We start from the raw sequence: 22,104 nt of genomic DNA on the forward strand, positions 1-22,104 counted from the left end.
CCTCCCGCACCCCTCCGCGCCTGCCCCTGATTGGACCACCCGGCGGGGCCCAGCCAATCGGCGGCGCCGATCGCGGGCAGGCACCGCCCCGGCAGGCGCTCGGGGGTGGAAGCCGCCGCCATGTTGTCGTGAGCGGCGGCGGCGGCGCTGCGGGACGCGCCGGAGCGGCGGGCGCGGGCCCCCGGGGCGCCGTGACCTCCGGCGGCGGCGGCGGCGGCTCCTCCCCGGCGGGCGTTCGCGGTGCTGCTGCTGCTGCTGCCGCCGCAGCCTCCCCCCGGCGAATAATGCGGCGGGCGGCGCCGCTGGGCTGGGTCGGAGCTCGGGCGGCGGCAGAAGCGGCGGCGGCGGCGCTGGGCAGTGTCCGGTCGGAGGAGGAGGCGGCGGCCGCCCGGTCCCCAGCGCCCCGCGGCGGCCGGGCGGGCGCAGGATGCTGAGAGCGACCCCGCGCCCTGGTCGCGCCTCGAGGAAAGGGCCCCCCCGGGGCTGAGCGCGGAGTCGCCCCTGTCCCCCCGCCCCGCACGTGCTTTTCCCCCCCCCTCTCCCCCCCTCTCCTCCAGCCCCCTCGCCTGCCCGGCACCGCCTCCCCGGCGGCGCCGGTGCCGAGCGGCTCCGCCCCGTCCGGCTCCTCCCGCGGCGGGAGCGCGGCGGGGCCGGCGGAACATGGCGTGGGTGTTGAAGATGGATGAAGTGATCGAGTCCGGGTTGGTGCACGACTTCGACGCCAGCCTCTCGGGCATCGGGCAGGAGCTGGGAGCCGGTGCCTACAGCATGAGGTAACTCGCCCCGCAGCTCATCCCCGGCGCTGGGCGCCGCGTCCCCGCCGGCCTCCTCGGGCCGCGCAGCCCTGCCTGTGCCGCTGGCCGCTGGGCAGGCTGAGGCTGCGCGGGAAGGAGCCGGAGTTTCTCCCTTTCCTTTTTTTTTTTTTTTTTTTTTTTTTTTTTTCTTTCTTCATTCCGAATGCCTTTCCCGAGGCGTGGGCACGTGCCGGAGGGGATCCCGCCCTGCCCTCCCGTGCTGCTGGCAGGTGGCCGCTCGGGAAGGGCGGGCAGCTGCCTGCGCTGGGGTGCTATTCCCTTTATATGCGAAATCCCTGTCCTAAAACTCTAAAACTGACATTTCGCTGTCCCTTTGGGGTGTAACTGGATCCCACATTCCAAACTACGGTCATCTTACACTCGACAAATGTAGTTCTTGTTCGTGATAAACAATAGGTGTTTCCTGCCAGGTTTAAAAATGTTCTTTCTCGACCAGGTATACGTTGTAGTTAACAGAGGGGTAGTATGGTTGTACTTTATTTAGTACTTATTCTGTATTTTTGTGTAGTGATGTTTTTTTTCTATGCAGTGTGTCTTTAATGATGTTTTTTTTTTCTTGCCGTGTAGCTCTCTGTTCGTAGTAAACTTGGCGGTTTCCTTACCTTTTGATTGTTTTCCAGGTCTTACAAAGTTAGTGTTTAAGTAGCGTTTGAATGTGCCTTTTCGAAACTAAGTTAAAACTGTACTTGTTTGAGTAAATTTTAGCTTGCTCATGGGCAGAATGTGTGGATTCCTGAATGACGACTTAGTGTGAAAAAGAGAAACTGTTTTGGAGACAACGACAGATATTTTAAGTCCAAGGTTTTCGACATGGTTTGTCAGTGTTTGTGTTTTGTCTGGAGAAGTAAAACACTTGAGTTTGATAATTTTGATGCCTAGCCTTTATAAAAGGCACGTTCTCTCTGAGGGAAAACTGAAACTTGCAGGTGACCACAAGCTTCATCTATTATGTATACTTTAAGACAGTACTTCCCAGGAAAAATATTTGGAAGTGCAGTGTCTTTGCTGGAAGTTACGGAAAAGGGCTTCTACTGGATAGAAATGAGGACCGTTCTGATAGTATTTGGTATTGTGAGTTCAGTGGATTTATGGTGGGACATATATTTGATGGGGGTTTTGTTCTGTGTGGGGTTTGGGTTGTGTTTTGGTTGGTTTGGTTTGGTTTTTTTTTTTTTTTGGTTGTTGTTTTGTTTTTTTTTTTTTATTAAAAATAACATTGAGAACTTGCCAGTTCAGAGAACGAAGTGATTCATTTGTCTTGATGAGAATATTCCTGATTTTATATTCAGCTTGTCTGGATTTTATCCCACTTCTGTCCCGTTTCTGTCTTCGCAAACCTTCAGATATTCGTCCCATGTAGTGGTGTGCCAGTTTTTGTGGGCAGCTGTGTGGTTGTTGCCTAGATGGGTTCTAAGTGCAGACACCAATGGAAAATGCATGTGCTCATGTTCAAGAACTGCTCTTCTCTATTTTGATTCAGTTCTTTTTAGGATCTCTTATGATTAGAAGTTCTGCATTTTGACTGTTAATTTTTTTTATATTTTCCTGTATTTTCATAACTTCGTTTCTCATCCCAGTAATGCACACACTTCAGGTTCTAGAAAGTGTAAGAATTACCATCCATCCTTACTGTTGTGGGATAGATTGTTTTTTCTGGTCATGGTGGGTGGCTTTTTGTTACATATACCTGCCTATTAGGACATTTTGACCTACCACAGAAGGAGTTGTAGCCATTAAAACAGCACTTAAAAAGTAATATTGTATAAGCTGTATATTAGTCTTGAATCTTGTTACACATTTCATCTGTAGAGTAATTTTGGAAAACATACAGAGTAGAAGTAGTATTTGTAACTTAAGTCATGGACCCCATAGTTAAAGGGATCACCTAATTGCCATTAGTGTTTGTTGGATTCAGAGTGATTCTCAGCACATATTTAAATTATTCTGTGTATTGGTTAAATGATGATTTCATAATTTCAGAGAAATTATGGTCCGTTAAGTGATGTGAGAGGGGAAAACCAAGAGAAGTGGCCAAGCATGAACAGGAGAGATACTGCTCTGTCACTATTCACTGTGCCAGTATAAGTTAATTACGTGGCATTTTATTAAAGAAAAAAAAGAAGAAAATTAAATATTGCTTGGAGGAGAGTCCTGGGAGAACTCCTCAAGGTATATGCCCCTTTGATTTTGTTAGGAAGATCTGCATGTAATTCTTTGAACTGTTTGGGTTGTATATAAAGGAGGTGATACTTCCTGGAGTTGATGATAACTCAGTGCCCTTAGATAGAATATATGGCATTACTCCTGTGTTTATTTTTCCTGAGAATGTCGCACATGATCATTGATCATCAATCCATTTTTGGATCCATCATCAATTCTTTTGTTAGAAGGCAGCTAAGTGGCTTTTAAATTCCCCTACAGATTGACGCCAGTTTTAAATAGTTTTTGAAATTTCCTCAAAACCCATTTTTTCTGATTGCTATTCTAGCACCTTCTCATGCAATAAGAAACTGCCTATAATCACAAAATTAAATTCAGTTGATAGTAACAGTTGTCAGATGTGTCAAATAACACCTGCACCAAAACCTGTATAAAAACATTGTACCCTTCAGTAAGGGGTCAGTGAGTTTTGAGTTAATTTAAGGGAGTTAATGTTAATTTCTGTTGATAATGGCACCCATCATGTTTTTTTATGAAACCCTCATAATATCCGTTGTAACACAACAGTAGTTGAGTACATTTGAGGACCACTTATGGTTGCTATGAACTGCAGAAAAATGGAGGCTATTTAAAGACAAGTTTCAAAGAACTGCCTGTCATATTTCTAGCAGAATTCCATTTTTCATCTATGAATTATTTGATTATTGAATCAATATTCATTGGGTTAATTGAGCATTAATACACAAGTATCTTAGTGACTATATTTTTATGTGTAATTTGAAAGCTTAGTACATGGATTTATTTAAATGTTTGCAGTTCTAATGGCGTTTGTAGTGGTACAATTCAAGCTTGTCATGGGGAACTTGATAATTATTTTCAGAAGTAGCTGTTTTGGTATATATTTGTAGGTTAAAACCTGAAGTTCATCAAACTAAATTAAAAAATGACTTTTGGTTCTGAAATGGAGAAGTCTCTACAAAAGACTGTATGAAAATACATCCATACAATCCTTAATTTTTGGAGAATTAAGTCAGTTTGACTCTGCTGCATCTCCCAAACACTTAAGTGTTTTTTGAGAACGCAGCTGTCTGCTGCCTTGGTTAAAAAGAGGGAAAGCCTAATGCAGTCTTCAGTCTTGTCTCCTTACTGTGGTGTGGAGAGCCTTGGCTGTGAGGGGACTTGGTGTACCACCTCTCGAGCACAGTTCAGGCTGAAGTAACCCTGAGATGGTCAGACAGGAGTTGAGGGAACACTGTCTTACCACTTAGAGCTCTCTTTTCAGGAGGAGACGATTGGGTTGTGACAGTTCCTTAATTTCATAGTTGCTGTGCAAAACCAAAAAAGAGTTATCTCATTCAGGCCCTGGTTTTGGCTGCTATTATGTTATGACAGACAAACTGCTGTTTATGTTTCCCCTAATGTCTCCCACTCTTTTGAGACTCTACTGCTGGTTATATTGGATTTTTGAAAGAGGAATGTTTGCTGATGGTATCCTGATTTTTTTTCCTTTTCTTCTTTTTTGGATGTACAAAGTGCTTTCTGCAGAATACATTATAAAGCTTCTGTTTTAGTGGTCTGTTCTATTTTTTATGTATAGCACTGTAGAAAAAATGAATTTTCACGCACATATAGATTCTAAAATAAAATGTCAGGTACTGATTAGAATTGGAGCTGGATTCTTTGTGCAAGCACAGAAATAAGTAAATACCTGTGAGGAAATAGGCATTTGAAGGAAAAGTGTATCCATAAACCTAAGCCTCCTTGCTTTGTTACCACAGATAAAACATGTTGAAAGATAAACCTCATGTTCTAGATCGTTGACGTTGGCTTGGGTTTGAGTTGTTTTCTTCCAAGTTGAGTATGTGAATACATTACAAAAAGTCAGGGGCCAGTTTAATTTTTAAGGAAAAGACTTCAAAGTGCAGAACTATCTTCTCTGTTCCCCTGTCACCTCTCATGTTGGATGGACATAGCAGATTGAGAGCAGGGCAGCAGATCTGTCTTCATGTGCTCTTCAGGCATTCTCCTATGTAGGAGCCATCTGTACTGGAGCCTGCTGCAAGTGAGAGCGGCTGCCTGACCTCCCTGTGTCGGAGGAGTGGATTTGTCATGGTGAACATTTTTAGTTCTTTTCCTTGGTAGGAATGACACAGGTTTTGTTGTTGGCATTTTCTTCTTTCTTTGATTGGTGGTTTCTTGTATTTTGTGCCAGACTCCCCTTAAATTGAAGCCTTTCTCCATTTGAGTTTCTGTGTGGTGGTCTGTGGGATTCCCAGGAACAGAATTACACTTGCACATGTTTCTCATATGTTGGATTTCTTGGACAGCTGCTGCAGAGAAGGTTGCTTCCCAGAAATTAATTCCACAAGTCTTTCCCCCCATCAAACTTGCTTTTGTGGACATAGGGGAAGTGTTAGGAAGTACCAGGTCTCCCATTGCCTTACATTTTCCTATGGCTTGTTCCTACCTCTGAACAGTTCAGAGCTTGGCCTTAAGATCTTAACTCTTAAATCAAAAACTGCTTGAGAAAAAATTTTCTTAAAGGTATTTGTCCTCATAAAAACCATGCTTTAAAGTTTCAAAAGGTCTGTTCAAAAGGCCTTGGGATGCTTTAGTACTCACACCCTTAAGTATACAATCCAGAAGATAGATAAGGCAGATGATTGATGGAACATCAGTTTGAATTTTGTTGACATAGTAGTTCCTGTTCTTGTAAGGACAGGAAATTCTTCATTATTTTTTGGACCCTATTATTTTGACCCTATTATTATTAGGGAGTGGTGTTTTGTATGTGTGTGTTAGGTTTTTTTTTTAACACTTTGGACAATGTGTAGAAAGAAGGTTTTAAATTTTTAAGGAAGGTTGATTTTGAAGGCTTACAAACACATTTCACAAGCATGAGGGGATAAATTACATTTTTCTTGGTCTTTTTGTACTATGCTCATCTAGGGTACATGACATAGGACAGCTTCTCACATGTGGTGCATCCCACTGGATATTTTAGTTCAAGTGGTAACATTCACCTTGCTTCCTCTTCTAAGCCTTCCTGCTTTTGTATGGTGATATTTCATGTATGCATCTCTGTAGCATAAGTAGCTAAGACTTGTGTTGGAGGATAGGTTTCCTGCCTGTATTTGGGGTGTAATGAAGACTGTTTCTGTTGGGGCTTTTTCTGGGTAAATTTTTTTCCTCCCTATAGGAAGAAAAGAATGCATTTCATTTGAATGCTTTAGATAGCACATGCTGAGGAACTGAGATAAGACTTTTCTTACTAGAAGTAAGTTTCAAAAACCTGGTCTCAGAGTTCCTTCCATCAGGAGGGTAAACCCTGCTAGATGGACTTTCTCAAATGATATCAGAAAATATAACAAAAGATGCTACTTGTCCTTCCAAAGGTTACTGCTTGCCCATATATCAGCTTGCTTGTGGTTCTAAAATTCACTTATATGAGACAAGTGAAGTGAGTCTTTACTTCACAAGATCAAAAGTTAATAATGGCAAAAAAGGAACAGAATCAGTCTCTTCAAGCTCTCTGTTCCCCTGTAGTCTGAAGTAATTTCAACAGTAGCTATTTTGGAACACTTGGCTTTTCTTCCATCTGGGCTGCTCTGCCAGTGGCCACTTCAGTTTAGGTAAGAAGTTCTTTGCTGTGTGAAATAACTTAAGCAAAGCTGGCACTACAAGTCCCTGTCTCTAATCTGTACTGGCCTAGCAAAAACAAGATTTCACCAGGTGAGTAGGAAAATGACTAAAGGATGCATGGAGGCTGCCGGGGATTGACTGTGGCAGATGATTTGTTCTGCTGGGACATGGGCTCATTATAAATGCAGAAATTGTAATGGGGGTCTGAGAGGAAAAAGGCTGGAACTGACAAGGCTGATCTGTTCTCTGTATTGTGTTTGTTTGTGTGTGGGATTTCTTTGGGTTTTTTGTTTGTTTGCTTTTTGTTTTTGTTGGGCGTTAAAATAAAATCAGTATAATATTAGAGGTGGTAAAAAGATTATAGCACTTCCATAGTTTCTGGTAATGTGATTGATGCAATAGCATATATTATATGCAGTTTATCATCTTTAGCTTAAGTAAAGAGCACTGTTAAAAATATTAAGTTTCTGTTTCCCATTCTGTTTCCCACTGTGAGCAGTCTTTGCATCTTTTCTTCACCTGTGCTGCAATGAATTTTATTTTGTAGAAAATGCTTGTTGCTGTGAAATTTAGCTGGTCCCTATTTAAACTGATCCTTCAGGTCTTAATTTGAAATACTTTACTCATACCTTATTGACTGTTTTAATAGCAGCTTTAATCTGTTTTTAGATGGGGAAAGAGTGTATGTTGAAATGCAAAAAACACCAGTATTTGATTCTTTGCAAGTGAATGAATCAAAATATTATTTAAATGGTATTTATTTAGAGATGGTCTAGGAAGGAGTTTACATTGCATTGGCTTGTGCTTTCCTTTGGAATGTACTAGTACCCAGAAGAGTTTTATAGGAAAAATTTGCCTTGTGCTGTCTTCTGGAGTATTTTTTGGAATGGTGGCATTTAAGAATGAACACTGTGCTCTCTTTACAGCTACATTGTAGGGTTGTAGAGCTGGATGTCTTTATTTTTCCTTCTCCTGCAGTGGCAGTTAGTCATTATGTTTTGTAAGTATTAGCAAAAGCTGCCTAAATTGGTGTATTTGTAGGCTTCCAATGCCATGTCTCTTAGCTAATTCATTAACCACGTCATGCTTTATTAAGACCAGCTACATTTTAAACTTCAAATTGAGAGTAGAAAATGAAGGCTTTAAAGATATTTTTCATGAATACACAAAAGACTTCTCTTTAATCTCGTGTGTTATGTGAAGGCAAGTGCTGCAGAACTTAGTCGAGAATTACAGGTAATTTATTTGGTGAGATACTTCTCTTGCCTTGGTTGTTGCACTTTGACTCGTGTGTATTTTAAACATTGCCATTGTTTCCTTGTTCTTGCCATTTTAGAGTTCTCCTTATAATGGCACTTGTGTTTTGGGTGCTGAAGTGTGTGGCGATCATGGGTTCCTGGTGGAGCAGTCCTGTCTTGGGACCACACTTCCCTCTGCTTGTCGCTGTCACAGCGCTCCCTCTTGTGTTGGGCTGCTCGTGCTGCCCTCCTGATGATGTTAGGGCTTGAAGCAGCTCCTTTTTTCTTTAAGTCATCCTCAATGGCACTCACCCATCTCTGGATTTTGCTGTCCTACTCACAGATCCCTGTCTCTGTATGAGAAAACTCTTCTAAGGGTGTCCACTTCTCTTAAGTGGTTATTTCACATCTTCCTTTGTAACTTAATTCTTCTCTGGGCTACAGTTTGAGGAGGTGGTGTCAGAAGTAGCTAGGACACAGTAGGTTTGTAATGCTTTTTTGGATAGTGTACTGCCTTGTCCTGCTTACATCAGTCTTTGTAGCATCTCCTGTGGTTCCTTTCTAGTGAAAGGAAACCTGTATGGGTGCCTTTTTTTGGTCTCTTTTTGGGGAGACACTATGCAGTCTCTCCAAGGTATAGACAAATTTCTTTGACTTTTTCACCCTTCATAAATATTTACTTGTCAATATAAGATCTTCCAGATAGCCCGGAGAGTAGCATCTCTAACGGAATGTAGCACTTGCTCTGAAAAAAAGTTGGGGTGCCCCACCTGCACTCTGCATATCTAAGACTTAAGCAGACCAAGTCTTAGATTCTAAGCCTGTGTGACACAAAAAAATTGGCTGTCATTTCATTTTTTGAATTTGTAATGATACAATTTTGATTCTTCAGATATGAGCTGGAATCCAAGAGTAATTAATAGTTTTCTTTAAATAAAGCAGACTCTTGCAGAAATGAGGAACAGTGAAAAAAGTTTTACTTTAAACATTTTAGTGCACAACCTACAAATAGTAGTGCAACACAGTAATTTATAACTGTTTTACAAAATACATTAAATACATGTTTGTGATCAGTGTGAGAGATACAAACAAGATAAATGTTGGTTAAAAATTAAATGAACAGGTGAGGTGGTATGGGATCTTAATTCACATTAGAAACATTTTTAAAGAAAGTTGCATGGATATGCAGATGATGTCATCATGAACAAAAATTCAGTGCAAGAAAAACTCCTAAAATCTAATTTATGAAGGATTTCTGTATACAAGGAAGATTATTGCTAATACAGATTACTAATTTCTGTAGAAAGCAGAAGATGTGTTTGCTGGTTGTGGTGAAACTGTTTCTCTTACCACAGCTTGTGGACAACATGGATTGCTATTTATTCTCTGGAAACACAGCATTTCCAAAGTTTTTCTGGCACTTGCTTATGCATCGTAGATAAGTGAAGTGAATCCTGGCACAAACTTTATAGTTTATGTTTTGTGAATCTGCTGCTTAATAATTTTTGAGCTAATCAGTGTGCCAAAGCCTAAGAAAAGATTGAGAATATCAACAGAATTAATAGGTTAGATATAATGGTACTAAATGAGGAGAGAGATACTTTCACAGTTTAGGTAACTTACTTTGGGAAATACATTATTTCAAAGAAGAAAATGAAAGCTTTGCTTTCATTTGCGAGTCTGTTAGGCAAGCTTGGCTGTGTTGACAGGTGAAAAGTTAAGAGAAAACTGAATTTTTTAAGTGGAGACAGGAACCAAAGATTAGATTTTCAAAGGATCAGCGCAACTGTTTGTCTGCTTAAGTCCCATGGTATTTTTTATGTATCCTAGCCTAAAGTTCTGGTGGAAAATGTTTTTGATACTGCTCATATAGATTTTACTAATAAAATGAGTAACAAAATTCTGTATGTATTTCACTGCGGGTTTTTTTAAGTCAGAAATAACTTTTTTTCTTTAACTTCAATCAAAACAGGGCCAACAGTCTCAAAGTTGTCTATTTTTTTTTCTTTTCAGTGATGTTTTGGCGCTGCCTATTTTCAAACAGGAAGATTCCAGCCTTCCACAAGAAAATGAGACCAAACATCCACCTTTCCAGTATGTTATGTGTGCTGCAACATCTCCAGCAGTAAAATTATATGATGAAACTCTCACATACTTGAATCAAGGTTGGTATACATGTGTGAATGCAGCTTGTGGTTCAAGTCTGAAACTGAAGTGGTATTTCATGTTTTCATACATGTGTGTGTATATTCAAAACTGTGGGCATTGAGGTTGTAAGGATGCCTTACTAGTAGTATTTTTTTGTCCAATTTGTAGGCTCACAGCTGTAGTATGGTGTTACTTTCCCTTTGGATTCTGGTCGGGGTGGGGTCTTTCTTCCTTTATTGGTTTGGTTTTGTTTTTTTTTTTCCCTGTTGTGTGTTGCCCCTCTCCATCCCCCAGTACAATCAAGCCAACAGAGCTTTTAGGAGACAAATTTCAGGTAGTAATAGCTGAAAATTTGGGACTAATTTGGCATTTCTGCTTAAAATTGATTGATAAGAACAAGTTAATTGAATATATGCATGAGGTACACACAAACAGCCCTCAAAAGTCATAATAAATGTTAAAATATCAGTCCCTGAGGTGCTGCACCAAAGGGACCTCTGTAATTGCTCTCAAATTAACCAGACATGTCTGTCCAGAGCTGTATTATGTTTAAAGACGATCACAAGTGCAATTACTTTTGGAGTTTGTATACATTTATCAGAAATTAACTCAATAAATACTTAATGTGAATCAAGCTGGGGTTTTTTTCCCTTTTTTCCTGGGTTTTAATTTGCATGAAAATTGATTTTTTTTTTCCCCCTAGAGAGAGCACTGACTTCTGGGTAGAATAATCTGAATGTAGTCATTGCCATATGATGAAACCTTCCTCACCTCTGAGAATTACATTGGTGTCCTAAGTTTACTCAGCTGGTATTCTGAACTCAAAATCATTAATCATTTGTTTTGGACCATATAAATGGCTTCATACCCTCCGACCTCTTCCTCCTCCTCTGGCTGTAATGCCCTAGGATCTCCGATCCTGTATCTAGTTCAGCTTTCTTTGTCTTGTGGGTTTGACTCTAAATCTCAATAGAATGTGCTATAATTTGAAGACAGAGCACAAGGCATCAGGCTGAAGGAGGAAAGTGCTTGCTGTCTTGCTTGTGAGAAGAGCTTACCTTAAAGAGAAGCGCTTATTTAAAGTGGCAGTGTCTAAAATTACTGTAACTCTTTCATCTGTCCTTGAAAATATCTTTCAGTGTAAAAACATCATTGGCAAAGAAGTTTTGGTGATTGAAAAATGAGGGCATCAGTATACCCTTTCCTTAAAATATATGGGAAGAAAAAAAACAGTTTGCCAGTCTCCTTTCTGTGCTAGTACTTCAGGTAGAAAGACAGTACATTTACTGCCTAGGTTAAGGCATTTTCATTAAAATTTCTCTACTGGTTCTTAGTGTGTGTATATGTGTATACCCAGAGGGTGACTGGGCACTGGAACAGGCTCTCCAGGGAAGTGGTCACAGCACCAAGCCTGACAGAGCTCAAGAAGCATTTGGACAATGCTCTCAGGCGCATGGTGTGACTTTTGGGGTGTTCTGTGCAGGGAGTTAGCATTGGGAGTTGGGACTCAATGATCCTTGTGAGTCCCTTCCAACTCATCAAATTCTGTGATAAGTAAAAAAAAAAGTTGTGAGACATGTTTCCTTTCATACTGAAAGCAGCTTAAAATTAGGATCAGTCTGCAACACTGAGTTACGATGATAGGTACATTTGTGTAATGAGTTAGATTGAGTCCTCTAGCTAAAGAGTCATTTACTTCCTGGTTATTCAGATATCTGGTTTCCGGTTGGCCCCATTTTCAGGCGGTGTCTTGCCTTAAATAATTTTCAAGAGGAAGTACCCTCTTTAATTTTGTCAGGAGTTGTTTTAGTTTCCTGGCTTGGGAATATCAGAAGCAGTGGGAACATTTGCCCTGTCTGTTAAGCTGTGGTGACATTCCCTAAGGCAATACTTAAGCCTGATTTTACCCTCTGTCAGTAAGTATTTTAATTAGTATTGCTAAGAGTGTCACTCAGAGTTCAGGGAGCACTGAGCTGATGTTTTTCGTCATGTGATTGAGGTTTTGGTAATCCTGTGAGGAGCAGAGTGTTGTATTCAATTCCTGTGTTGTCCTTCCAACTTGAGATATTGTATTAGCTAATGGAATATTTAACGTGATTAGATGTTAATCTGAAACTGATTCTAGAAATTCAGATCTTGGAGCCATGGTGGTTGGTTGTTCAGGGGTTTGCAGGGTTCTTACTGCAAAATCTGTTAAATGGGTCCATTGAAAACATTGGAGTTTTGAGTGGGCTGCTGTTCACCTAGATGTATATGGAATAGCAGAAGTGGTATGGAAGAGAATTGCTTTTAAAAAGGAAGCATTCTTTGGGTTGATTTACACAGTGCAGCAAAGCTTGGAGTTCTGTGAATGCACAGAACTGCTTGTGAGTGATGAGATCCAGCTCAGAAAGGGCAGTGGAGGTACCTTAGCCAGCTTGTGGCTGACCTGGTAAAGAGGGCTTTGAAGTAGGAACAGTGAGGGAGGGAGTGACTAACAGCATCACTGTGAAGGAGTGATGACCATGGTTGATAAGCAAAGAGCATGAAAGGGAACACAGCATCAACAAAAGGAGGCTTAAACGGGGTCATCTCCAGCATTTGGATATGAGCAAGTAAGTGCCTGTAGAGCATCATTCCAAGGAAACACCAAAGCCCTTTGTGGTAAGTCAGCATGGTGAGGTGCGTCTGAAGTGCACACACATCAGTAGTGCAAGCGGCGTAGGAAGTAAGCATGAGGATTTAAGACATCTGTGTGATCTTGGGATCAGGGTGACATGATGGGATGGCTTGCAAAGTGCCACATTACAGTGTGGGGATATTAGCTCTTAAAGAAAGGCAGAGCAAGAGGATAAGGGAGGGGAGATTAAGGATTATGTGGGACAACAGCTGGAATATTGGGCCTCTGCCTAGGGATAGATGATGTTCCAGTTGAGAGCTTATGGGTAAGGATTATAGATGGATTATGTCATATGGATGACATTGTAGTAGGTGTCTGCTGTAGGCCACCTGACCAGGATGAACAAGTAGGTGAGATGTTTTTTGAAGAGCTGGAAGTAGCCTCACATTCACAGGCCGTGGTCCTTGTAGGAGGACCTCAAGCACCCTGATGTCTCCTGCAGGGACAGCGCATGACTGGAAAGTGCTGATTGACAGCTTCCTGATCCAAGTGGTAGAGGATGGCTCTGCTATACCTCATGAAACAGGGAAAGGCTCTTTGGGCTTGCGAGTATCAAGGCTTGCCTGCCTTCAAGATGGTGGACTTTATGATCCTGAGAGGAAGAAGCAAGGCAGAAAACCAAGATCACATCTTTGAACTTCAGGAGAGTAGAGTCCCATGGGATAAAGCCCTGGAGGTAGGAGGGGCACAAGATAACTGGTTAGCATTCAAGGATTAACTTGAATCCATCCTCCAAACTCAATTGCAGCAAATCCCAAAGAACAGTAACTCAGGCAAAAGTGGCAGGAGGCTTGCATAGGTAGTAAGCAAGGGAACTCAAATACAAAAGATGGGCATACAGAACGTGGAGGCAGGGACAGGTAACCTGAAAGGAGTAGAGGTATTGTCCAAGCCTGCAGCAGGGGTGCAATCAGAAAAGCCAAAGCCAAGCTGCAACTGAATCTGGTGAGGAATATCAAAAGCAAGATGGTCTTGTGTAAGCAAGAGGAAGACAATTGAAGTGGGCCCCCTGCTGAACAGGACATTGGCCATGGTGACACGGACCACGGAAAAGGCTGAAGTACTGAATGCCTTGGGCTCAGTCTTTTCTGCTATCACTGGTCTTTAGGAATCCCAGGCCTTAGAGATGAGGGGAAAATCTGAAGCAAGGAATATGTACTCTTGGTGAAAGAAGAAAGGTCAGGAAGTACTTCAGCAAACTGAACATACATAAATCCACAGGTCCTGATGGAATGCACCCACAAGTGCTGAGGGCAGTGGCCTGTGTCACTGTGAGGCCACCATTAACAGTCTTTGAATGATCTTGGTGACTAGGAGAGGTGCTAGAGACTACATCAAAGCTAATGTTGCTCTGATCTTCAAAAAGGAGGACCCAGAGAACTACAGGCTTCCTTGGAAGGTGATGGAGCAGTGTTTCCTGGTAACCATTTCCTGGTGCATAAAGGACAAGATCATCAGGAGTAGTCAGCACAGGTTTCCCAAGGGGGTATCATGCTTGACCAGCTTGATAAACATCTGTGATGAACTGGGTGGCTTGGTGGACAAGGAGAGGGCAGTAGTTATTGTTTATAAGTGATTTCCTTCAGTAAGGCTTTTGCTGGTTTCTCCCATGAGATCTTTACCAAGAAGCTTATGAAGTATGGTCTCAATGAGCATACTTTCAGATGCTCAGAACCAGCCAGGCTTAGTGCTGGGCAATTGGCTGTACGTGGCCTTGCCTTGAGCAGGGGAATTGCCAAAGATGACCTCCAGAAGTCCCTTCCAAACTTGAACATTCCAGGATTTTTGTGAATGAAGCTGCCACAGGTTCAGTGTGAATTTAATTCACACTGGATTCACTTACTGTCCATAGCCTATGTCACCTTGCTCCTCTGGATGTTCTCCAGGAAAGAACAGAGAAAGTAGTGTATATAGGTCTTATGTAGGGATGACAAAAATCAGTGCTGTGGTGCTTTTTACACTTTCAGAGCAGCTACATGTCCAAAACTCCAAAATAGAATGTATCTGTTCCTCTGTCTTGAAAATTTCCAGAGCTGTTTTTACATTTTCAAGTCTTGTATTCTTTGATTTTTACCTTTATCAAATCTACTGTCTTAATACTATTTTGTACCTATGAAAGGCTAGCCCCATACTTCTTGAGGAAAGAATCAGAATTTTTTTATTCACCCACCTCTCTACCCCCCCCAAAAAAAAAAGTTGAGAGAGAACAGAGAAATATTTGAGAAAGTTTATTAATATTACCAGATCCAAGAAATGCTGACTTTAAATATAGTTGAACTTACATGTTATAGCTGTGTGAGTAGAATAACACTGGTAATTGAACAAATCACACTAACAGGAAAAGTTTCCTCCTGTTAAATATAGGAGGAGGAATTACATATTATTTACTCAGCTGCACTAGGTGAACATCTATTTCATATGGATTTATGTCATCAGTGACTGTATCAATGTTCACATGCTGCTTGGGTAAGGAAAGCCTGTACACGTGTAGAGGATATACATAAATATGCTTATTGTGTTTCAGCAAAAAAAAAAACCCTGAAACCGCCCATAGTTGGAAGTAACCTCAGTCTGTGAAAAGTGAAAGGAGATGAAGAAGTTATTTGCTCATTCACAGGGTTATTGCCTTGTAGGGCATTTCAGAATGTCTTAAATATGTTATACATTGGACCATAAAGGTAGCCTGAAGGGCAGTGTAGGTGATGATTTTACTACATTTCATCTTAGTGAAGATGTTGAAATTTATTTTGTCCCATGTTTTAGTTAGGGAAATATGATTTTGCAAATGAATATGTGCTGCTCACTCTGGAATGAAAAAGATCCTTGTAATTAAATAAATTGCTACAAGCTTTGCTTCTGAAGCACAACAATTTATCATATTCACTGGAAAGATAGGTTTGCTTATACTGTTGAAATAAACAGTAACTGTCTCTTTTAAAGGTCTATTTCTGAAATCATACAGACCATAAAATCATACAAAGGCAACAGGTATATGGACAAAATTAAACATGAGAGAATAATACTCATGTTTTGGAAAAAGTAAGAAAACTACAGGAGTTTGTTTTGGAAGACCAGTTATGGTTCTCGGTATGTTGCCATTCAGGAGTTTTAAAAAAGAAAGGAATTCAGCCTTGAAATGTTTTGTTTTCAGAAAAAAAAATAGAGAAGCAAGTAGTTACACTTGACACAAAATTAAATAATTAAACTTTGAAAATATCTCTGGTTTTAAGGGGACCACTTTGTTTTGTTAATTTGCATGGTGTGAAGTGCGCATTGCTATCTGGATTGCTCAAATTCAAGTTTCAGGTACTGCTATTCTTGTGTACTGTGAACCAAAGCTAATCTAAATGCATTAAACACAAAATAACCTTGTGCTCGTGCTCTTTTACCCATGCAATTTTTTTTCTCTTTAAAGGTCAGTCCTATGAGATCCGGATGCTAGATAATCGGAAAGCTGGAGACATACCAGAGATCAATGGAAAACTGGTGAAGGTGAATTTAAGTTCACTAGATAGTGTTACTAACAAACTAGAGACTGTATATTTTATGGAATTCTTTTTTTTTCTGCTGTCACTAGGTATTGGTCAGAATATGTGGACCAGTGATGTTTACAAATAAAAACGTATGGATATAAGTACCCAATGTGGACTTGTGTGCACTGTAGACCTAAGTATTTATGCAAAGCTTAAGATAGTTGTCTGTAGATTTTGTATCCAGTGTCTATATTTTGTATCCAGTGTCTTCTGAGCCATCACATTGTCCATTTCAAGTGATTAGGAGAGGTGAGAGGAAGGTAGAGGATCATTTAGATAAAAGTGGAGGTATTGTGATCATGTTTCTTAAGTGTTACAGAAAACACATGGAGCCAAACTGTGGGTTTGCAGCAGAGAGATATTGGAGATACATCCATAGGAGAATGGATCTCTAATTTTGCTGCTTGTTGAGCAGTTTGTTCCACAGCTGCGACCCTTTCCTCAGTTCCAGATTTGTCTCCTTGTGCTTCAATGTTAGTAGAAGGTACTGTTGATCTGAGGTATTTTATGAAGTATAAAAATGAGGCAAATTGAAAAATTAACCAATTTGAAGTACAGATGATTAAAAGAACTGATGAAGGGGTTTGGATTTTTCTTCGAAGCATCTGATGATTATTGATTTTATTGAATTCTCAAAAAAAAATCTTATTCAGGTATTAGGATAGAAGGGAAAAACTTCAATTAAAGTCACTTTGAAAGTGGTGCTGATAAATGCACCAGAACAGTGTGCCTGTGGGAGGCTAAATCTTTACCTGCCAGCTTTGGGCTGTGGAATTTGTGAACTTTGGCTTGCTTGTATGGTTCTAGGCCTTGTTCTTATTTGTCTGCAGGATGCTTGTTTAGAGATCATTTCAGGAAGAGTTAAGCACAAGCATAAAAGTGGGATTTGAGAGTTCTGTGATTAAAATTTTTACAACCTGACATGGTGACTTGCTGTTATAAGCATGTGGACTGTTTTTCCCCCTTAGGTGCTATTTCCTTGTAGCCTTGAGTGTCTCTCTTCTGTAATTTTCTAGGTTTGTATGTGGGTGATGACTCATTTGGTAGACACAATAGGGCAAAGCAGTGTAAAAGTTTAGGAAAGTCAATTTTACCATAGCAAGATACTGTAATGCTGCATCAATGCCCAGTATTTTACCAAAGAAATAATTTCGTGGAGGTAAAGGTGGCTACAGATAATTCAGAATTCCAAACGTGCCAGTTTGCAATGCAGAAGGAATGGTGCATTTGTGTTTGTTTGTGTACATGCACACATTTGCTTTCCATTATCTTTGAAATAAATCCAAGGAAGTGCAATTCATCTTGAAGAGGCACTCCATATAAAAGTTCTTGGGTTTTGTGGACACTTCCAGCTGCCGTTAATACATGGAAGACTGTAGAATAATGGAAAAAACAGGCAAATCTGTCTACTTTCTATTTGTTGGGTAATAATCAATGTTTACAGTATTTTTCCAGCCTGTCTGTAACAAATGGCTTTATATGTGCATTCATTTAGCAGTAGCAAAACTGCCCACAAAAATAGGTATTGTTAGAGAATTGCTTCTAGCTGAATAAAATTAATCATGTTGTAGTTGTTATGGATGACTATTTTATCTAGAGAAGTTGAGAAATATAGATTTTTTTGTAAATATCTTACAAGTACTAGGAAGAGAATTTTCTATTTTATTTCTTAAAATGTCCTACACAAGTTCACAAAATTCCCAGTAAAAGAATGATCAAGTAATATTCACCACTTTTCTTAATAAATGAAATCTTTGGTGTTTTCTCTCTAAAATACTTTGGTGTTGCCTACACAGCGTTGATACTGTGCTGCCAGCATTGCTCAGCTCACTGTATGTAATTCATTGTGACCTTTTGAGTATCCAATCAGATGTAATTCTCTCTTTCATTTTTACCACATTTTCAAGTATCTCTGGCTGCTCAGTTCTATTTCTGTGTTCTGGAATATTCTGGGATACTGACACTTGCCAAATTTTTGCTGTAAATAATGTATTTATTAGCACTGTGGCTATTTTGGGATGGTTTAGTACTTTTATCTGTAGTAACTCTGTGGCTCATCACAGGCTTGTTTTCTTCTTTGTTAGAGCATTATAAGAGTTGTGTTCCATGACAGAAGGTTGCAGTACACAGAGCACCAGCAGCTAGAGGGTTGGAAGTGGAACCGCCCTGGGGACAGGCTGCTCGACTTAGGTATAATTGTTTCTGTTTGTTGCCACTGTATGGAATTCAATTTCCAAATTTAAATTGATCACGTTCACATTTATGCTCAGGCTGATGAAAAAGGACAGACCAGATTTCTGGATGCTGCTTTGTCATTGTGTGTGTTTTGAATATAAACGTCCTTACCACTTCTATGTTCTTTTCAAATGTTAAGTGCTATAAAAGTAAGATAGCAGCTCTGCAGCCATACACATTTAATATTCTTTCTGATTTTGACTGCTAAGTGTTGCAGTGATTGTGAGAACACAGACAGAAGTAACTTTCTCTATTAGATTGTGAAAACGGTGCCAACATGGTTTCTGTACTTTGTGTAACTTGATCATTTTTGCTGCATAACCTCAGGGGTGGCAGCAGGGGAAGAGAATGAAACAGTGCCCAAAACCTTGAGCACTTTGTATGTTGAATCTACTAAGATTCTTTGTATCAGTCCTATAGGAGAAACTGGTCAAGCCACCAAAGCCCACATTTTTCCATCCTACCTCGATGGTGATGGTAACCTTATATTACGATTTATTTATAGTGTTTACTTGCTGTATGATTGTTCTGAAATATATGCTACTTATTTTAATAGATATTCCAATGTCTGTTGGAGTCATTGATATCAAGACAAATCCAAGCCAGCTCAACGCAGTTGAATTTTTATGGGATCCAACAAAATGTACATCTGCTTTTATTCAGGTTTGAAACTTTATTTGACTGGATGTCTGTATTTGGTGCCTTTCAGGTCACAAACAGCATAGTATACTTGAACTACAAAGCTTCTTGGTTTATTATTTGTGGGATGGTCATTAAATACCAAAAAAACACGGGTTCATAGGTTTATTGGAGTCCCTAGTAAGGTTTTTCTATTGAATTTGGGTTTATCGAAAACTTAAATAAAAAGTTTTCAAAAAAGTCTTTGAAGAAAGCTGTCATAGTTAAAATATTTAGTTGTATGAAGTATAATAATGAACTTAGATTCCTCTCAGTAACTCTTAATACTACTTTCAGCAGAGGCTTAGCTTAAGAATTCAAAATTGAAAGTATTGTCCTACAAGAAAAGTGTTTTAAATCAGGCACTCAAAAAATGTTTCTTACTATGTCAGTAGGTTTCCTTGTAGGAATTCTATTATCTGTGTATTTGATATTCAGGGCAAGTGAGCTTGCTTTCTTTGAAAATTATTTAGATGGAATGTTCATATTCCCATTGCTTACTTTTGTCTCAGATCTGATTTCATTATAAAAAAGTATAGCTGTGAAGTTTTACATAGCAACTTTTCTTACTCTGGCTGTCAAAATAGGTTAAATTCTATATTGTCAGTAAATTAACATTGACCTAGATAAAGATACTTTTTTTTAGTAAGAGTTACATAGTTGCTAAAATGTAGTTGCCTTGAAGAAATGAGAGCTAAATTAGGGAATAGGTTTTTTTATATATTTCCTTAGAATAAATTATAACAGACTGAAAATGGAACTGATATTATGCCACTCTAGTTGGGTTTTTCTACAGGCTCTCTTAAAATTCCATAAGGAAGCAAAATAAATTGGGAGTACTGTCCAGTGAGATAGTTCATAACAATCTTTATTGCATTGATTTTTCTTCCTAGATACCCTTAAGGGGTCTTTATAGCTTATAAACACAGTGTTCATTCTGATGCTGAAGCAATTACAGACTGATTAAAAAGTCTCTGGAGTTTTAAAGGAGTTGGGCATATTTGAAAATACTCTGAGATGAAGTTGCATGAGATGAAAAACTCTTCTAGTCAGTGACCTTTTATAGCTTTGCTATATTTTTTACAAGAAACTGTTCATATGATGTAGGTAACATATAATAAAGTTCATGCCTGAAATGCTTCTGAGGGTCCTTTTTGTTTGGTCCGTGCTTCTTCTCAGGTACATTGTATCAGCACTGAATTTACCCCTCGTAAACACGGAGGAGAGAAAGGAGTTCCTTTTAGGATTCAGGTTGACACCTTTAAACAGACTGAAAATGGAGAATATACAGATCATCTGCATTCAGCCAGTTGTCAAATCAAAGTTTTTAAGGTAACATTAGAAAACAGATCCTTTAGTCTCTAAGTTTTCATAAAGATATGGGAAATCATTTTATTACTGCTTGTAATGGTTCATGTCTGAGATCATATTTCAGCTCTAAAACAATTTCCCACTTGTGTTCATGTTCAAATAACTGTTCATTTTTAGCCCAAAGGAGCAGACAGAAAACAGAAAACAGACAGGGAAAAGATGGAAAAGCGAACTGCACATGAAAAAGAGAAGTATCAGCCTTCATATGACACCACAGTTCTTACAGAGGTAACAAAATAAAATTGCATTTGCTGTCTGAGGGGAATATACATAGATACAGCGCATTACTTAGCTGCAGTCTTGGAAGGGTTGGGGAAGAATTATTTCTGCATTGAGATAAATTTTTTATTTGACAAACTTGTTCAGCAAGCAGCAACGTTCAGTTTTAAGATTTTGTTTAGTAAACTTGGATTTAGATATTCAATAGATGCTGTAGTAAAACACACTTTAGATTGAGCACTTTTGACTGACTGTACTGAACCCTTGAGCAAGACTTTTGATACAGATTTCAAAATCTTGCAGCTGAAAAGAAAAAAAAAAAAAAAAAGAGGGGGGACTTTTAAAGTTGATTTACCAGATTTGAGCTTCAAAGTCTGTTTTTCAGAGATTACTGAATTTAGGGCCAGAGCCTCATTAGGTTTTTTTATTTAAACATCAGTGAGTTCTATGCAGTTTTCTAAATATTTCAGAAATTTTTAAAAGGCTTTTAGATCTTTCCTCACTGTATAATGAAAAGAAATTGATCCACATCTTTGGTGTTTGTCCAGATGAGGCTTGAGCCTATAATTGAAGATGCAGTTGAACATGAGCAGAAAAAGTCCAGCAAGCGGACTTTGCCAGCAGACTACGGTGATTCTCTGGCAAAGCGAGGCAGTGTAAGGGACTTCTGCTTACCTTTTGATTATGCAAGATAACCTTGTGCAGTGTTAGATATAGGAGAAACTTCCATTATGTAAAGTAAAAATACTTGGATTGCTGTGTCTTAATTTTATTCACTTCTTTGTATCTCAATTACTCCATGTTTGTTTTCAGCAAAGGAATCCTTCCTAAATCTAACACTTAAACTGTTGCAGAGGGACTGTGTAACTTGAGTCAAGAGATTTCAGTTTATATGACTTGAAATGAAATAGCAGTTTGCTTTGCTATACATGTGTAATTAGTGGAAGTAAGAACAGTTAAATTTAGTGGTTTGTTCCTATTTGTACTTGTATTCAGTAGAAGTTTTCGTGTACATCAGTATTTTTAAAAAGCCATGTCATGTTCCAGATGGTTGTTAGTGATTTTTCCATTAACCATCTACATACTGTGCTCCAAGCAGGTTTAATGCAGTTCAGAAGAGTCAGCTCCTCTTCATGATCTGTTATGTTATCCCTATCTGTGCACTTCAGAGGGAATCTGACATATATCCTGTGCCCTCCCTGACATATTTCCTGTGCAGTCATCCTGCCAAGGGTTAGCATTTTAGATTTCTTAAATGTTGTTCCTTAAGGAGGAACAATTCTACATCTTTCATATGGCAAGTTTAAATGTCAATCAGTAACATGACTGTGGAAGGCCATTATTTGACTGTTCTTTGAACAGCCATACTGTGCTGAAGCTCTTTACCAAGAGTGTTTAAGCATGAT

At 39.5% G+C, this 22,104-nt stretch overlaps 1 protein-coding gene across 5 annotated transcripts in view; it reads left to right on the forward strand.

Moving 5' to 3' along the window:
- The first annotated feature begins 212 nt into the window (after positions 1 to 212).
- The window catches only part of UBP1 (upstream binding protein 1), a 35,768-nt gene continuing 13,876 nt past the window's right edge, over positions 213 to 22,104 (forward strand). Inside the window, exons 1-8 of one of the 5 annotated variants that reach the window (XM_053943673.1) lie at positions 213 to 773; positions 9,869 to 10,020; positions 16,078 to 16,154; positions 18,280 to 18,385; positions 18,987 to 19,093; positions 20,288 to 20,440; positions 20,597 to 20,707; positions 21,247 to 21,354. In XM_053943673.1, coding sequence (XP_053799648.1) covers positions 661 to 773; positions 9,869 to 10,020; positions 16,078 to 16,154; positions 18,280 to 18,385; positions 18,987 to 19,093; positions 20,288 to 20,440; positions 20,597 to 20,707; positions 21,247 to 21,354 — 927 coding nt within the window. In that variant the 5' untranslated portion in view covers positions 213 to 660. Of the gene's footprint in view, positions 774 to 6,212; positions 6,253 to 9,868; positions 10,021 to 16,077; positions 16,155 to 18,279; positions 18,386 to 18,986; positions 19,094 to 20,287; positions 20,441 to 20,596; positions 20,708 to 21,246; positions 21,355 to 22,104 lie in introns of those variants that run through there. The other 4 variants (XM_053943645.1, XM_053943635.1, XM_053943661.1 and 1 more) reach the window with 4 other exon arrangements.

Source organism: Vidua chalybeata, chromosome 1 (assembly GCF_026979565.1).
Source record: "Vidua chalybeata isolate OUT-0048 chromosome 1, bVidCha1 merged haplotype, whole genome shotgun sequence".
In the NCBI taxonomy this organism is placed as follows: Eukaryota; Metazoa; Chordata; class Aves; order Passeriformes; family Viduidae; genus Vidua; species Vidua chalybeata.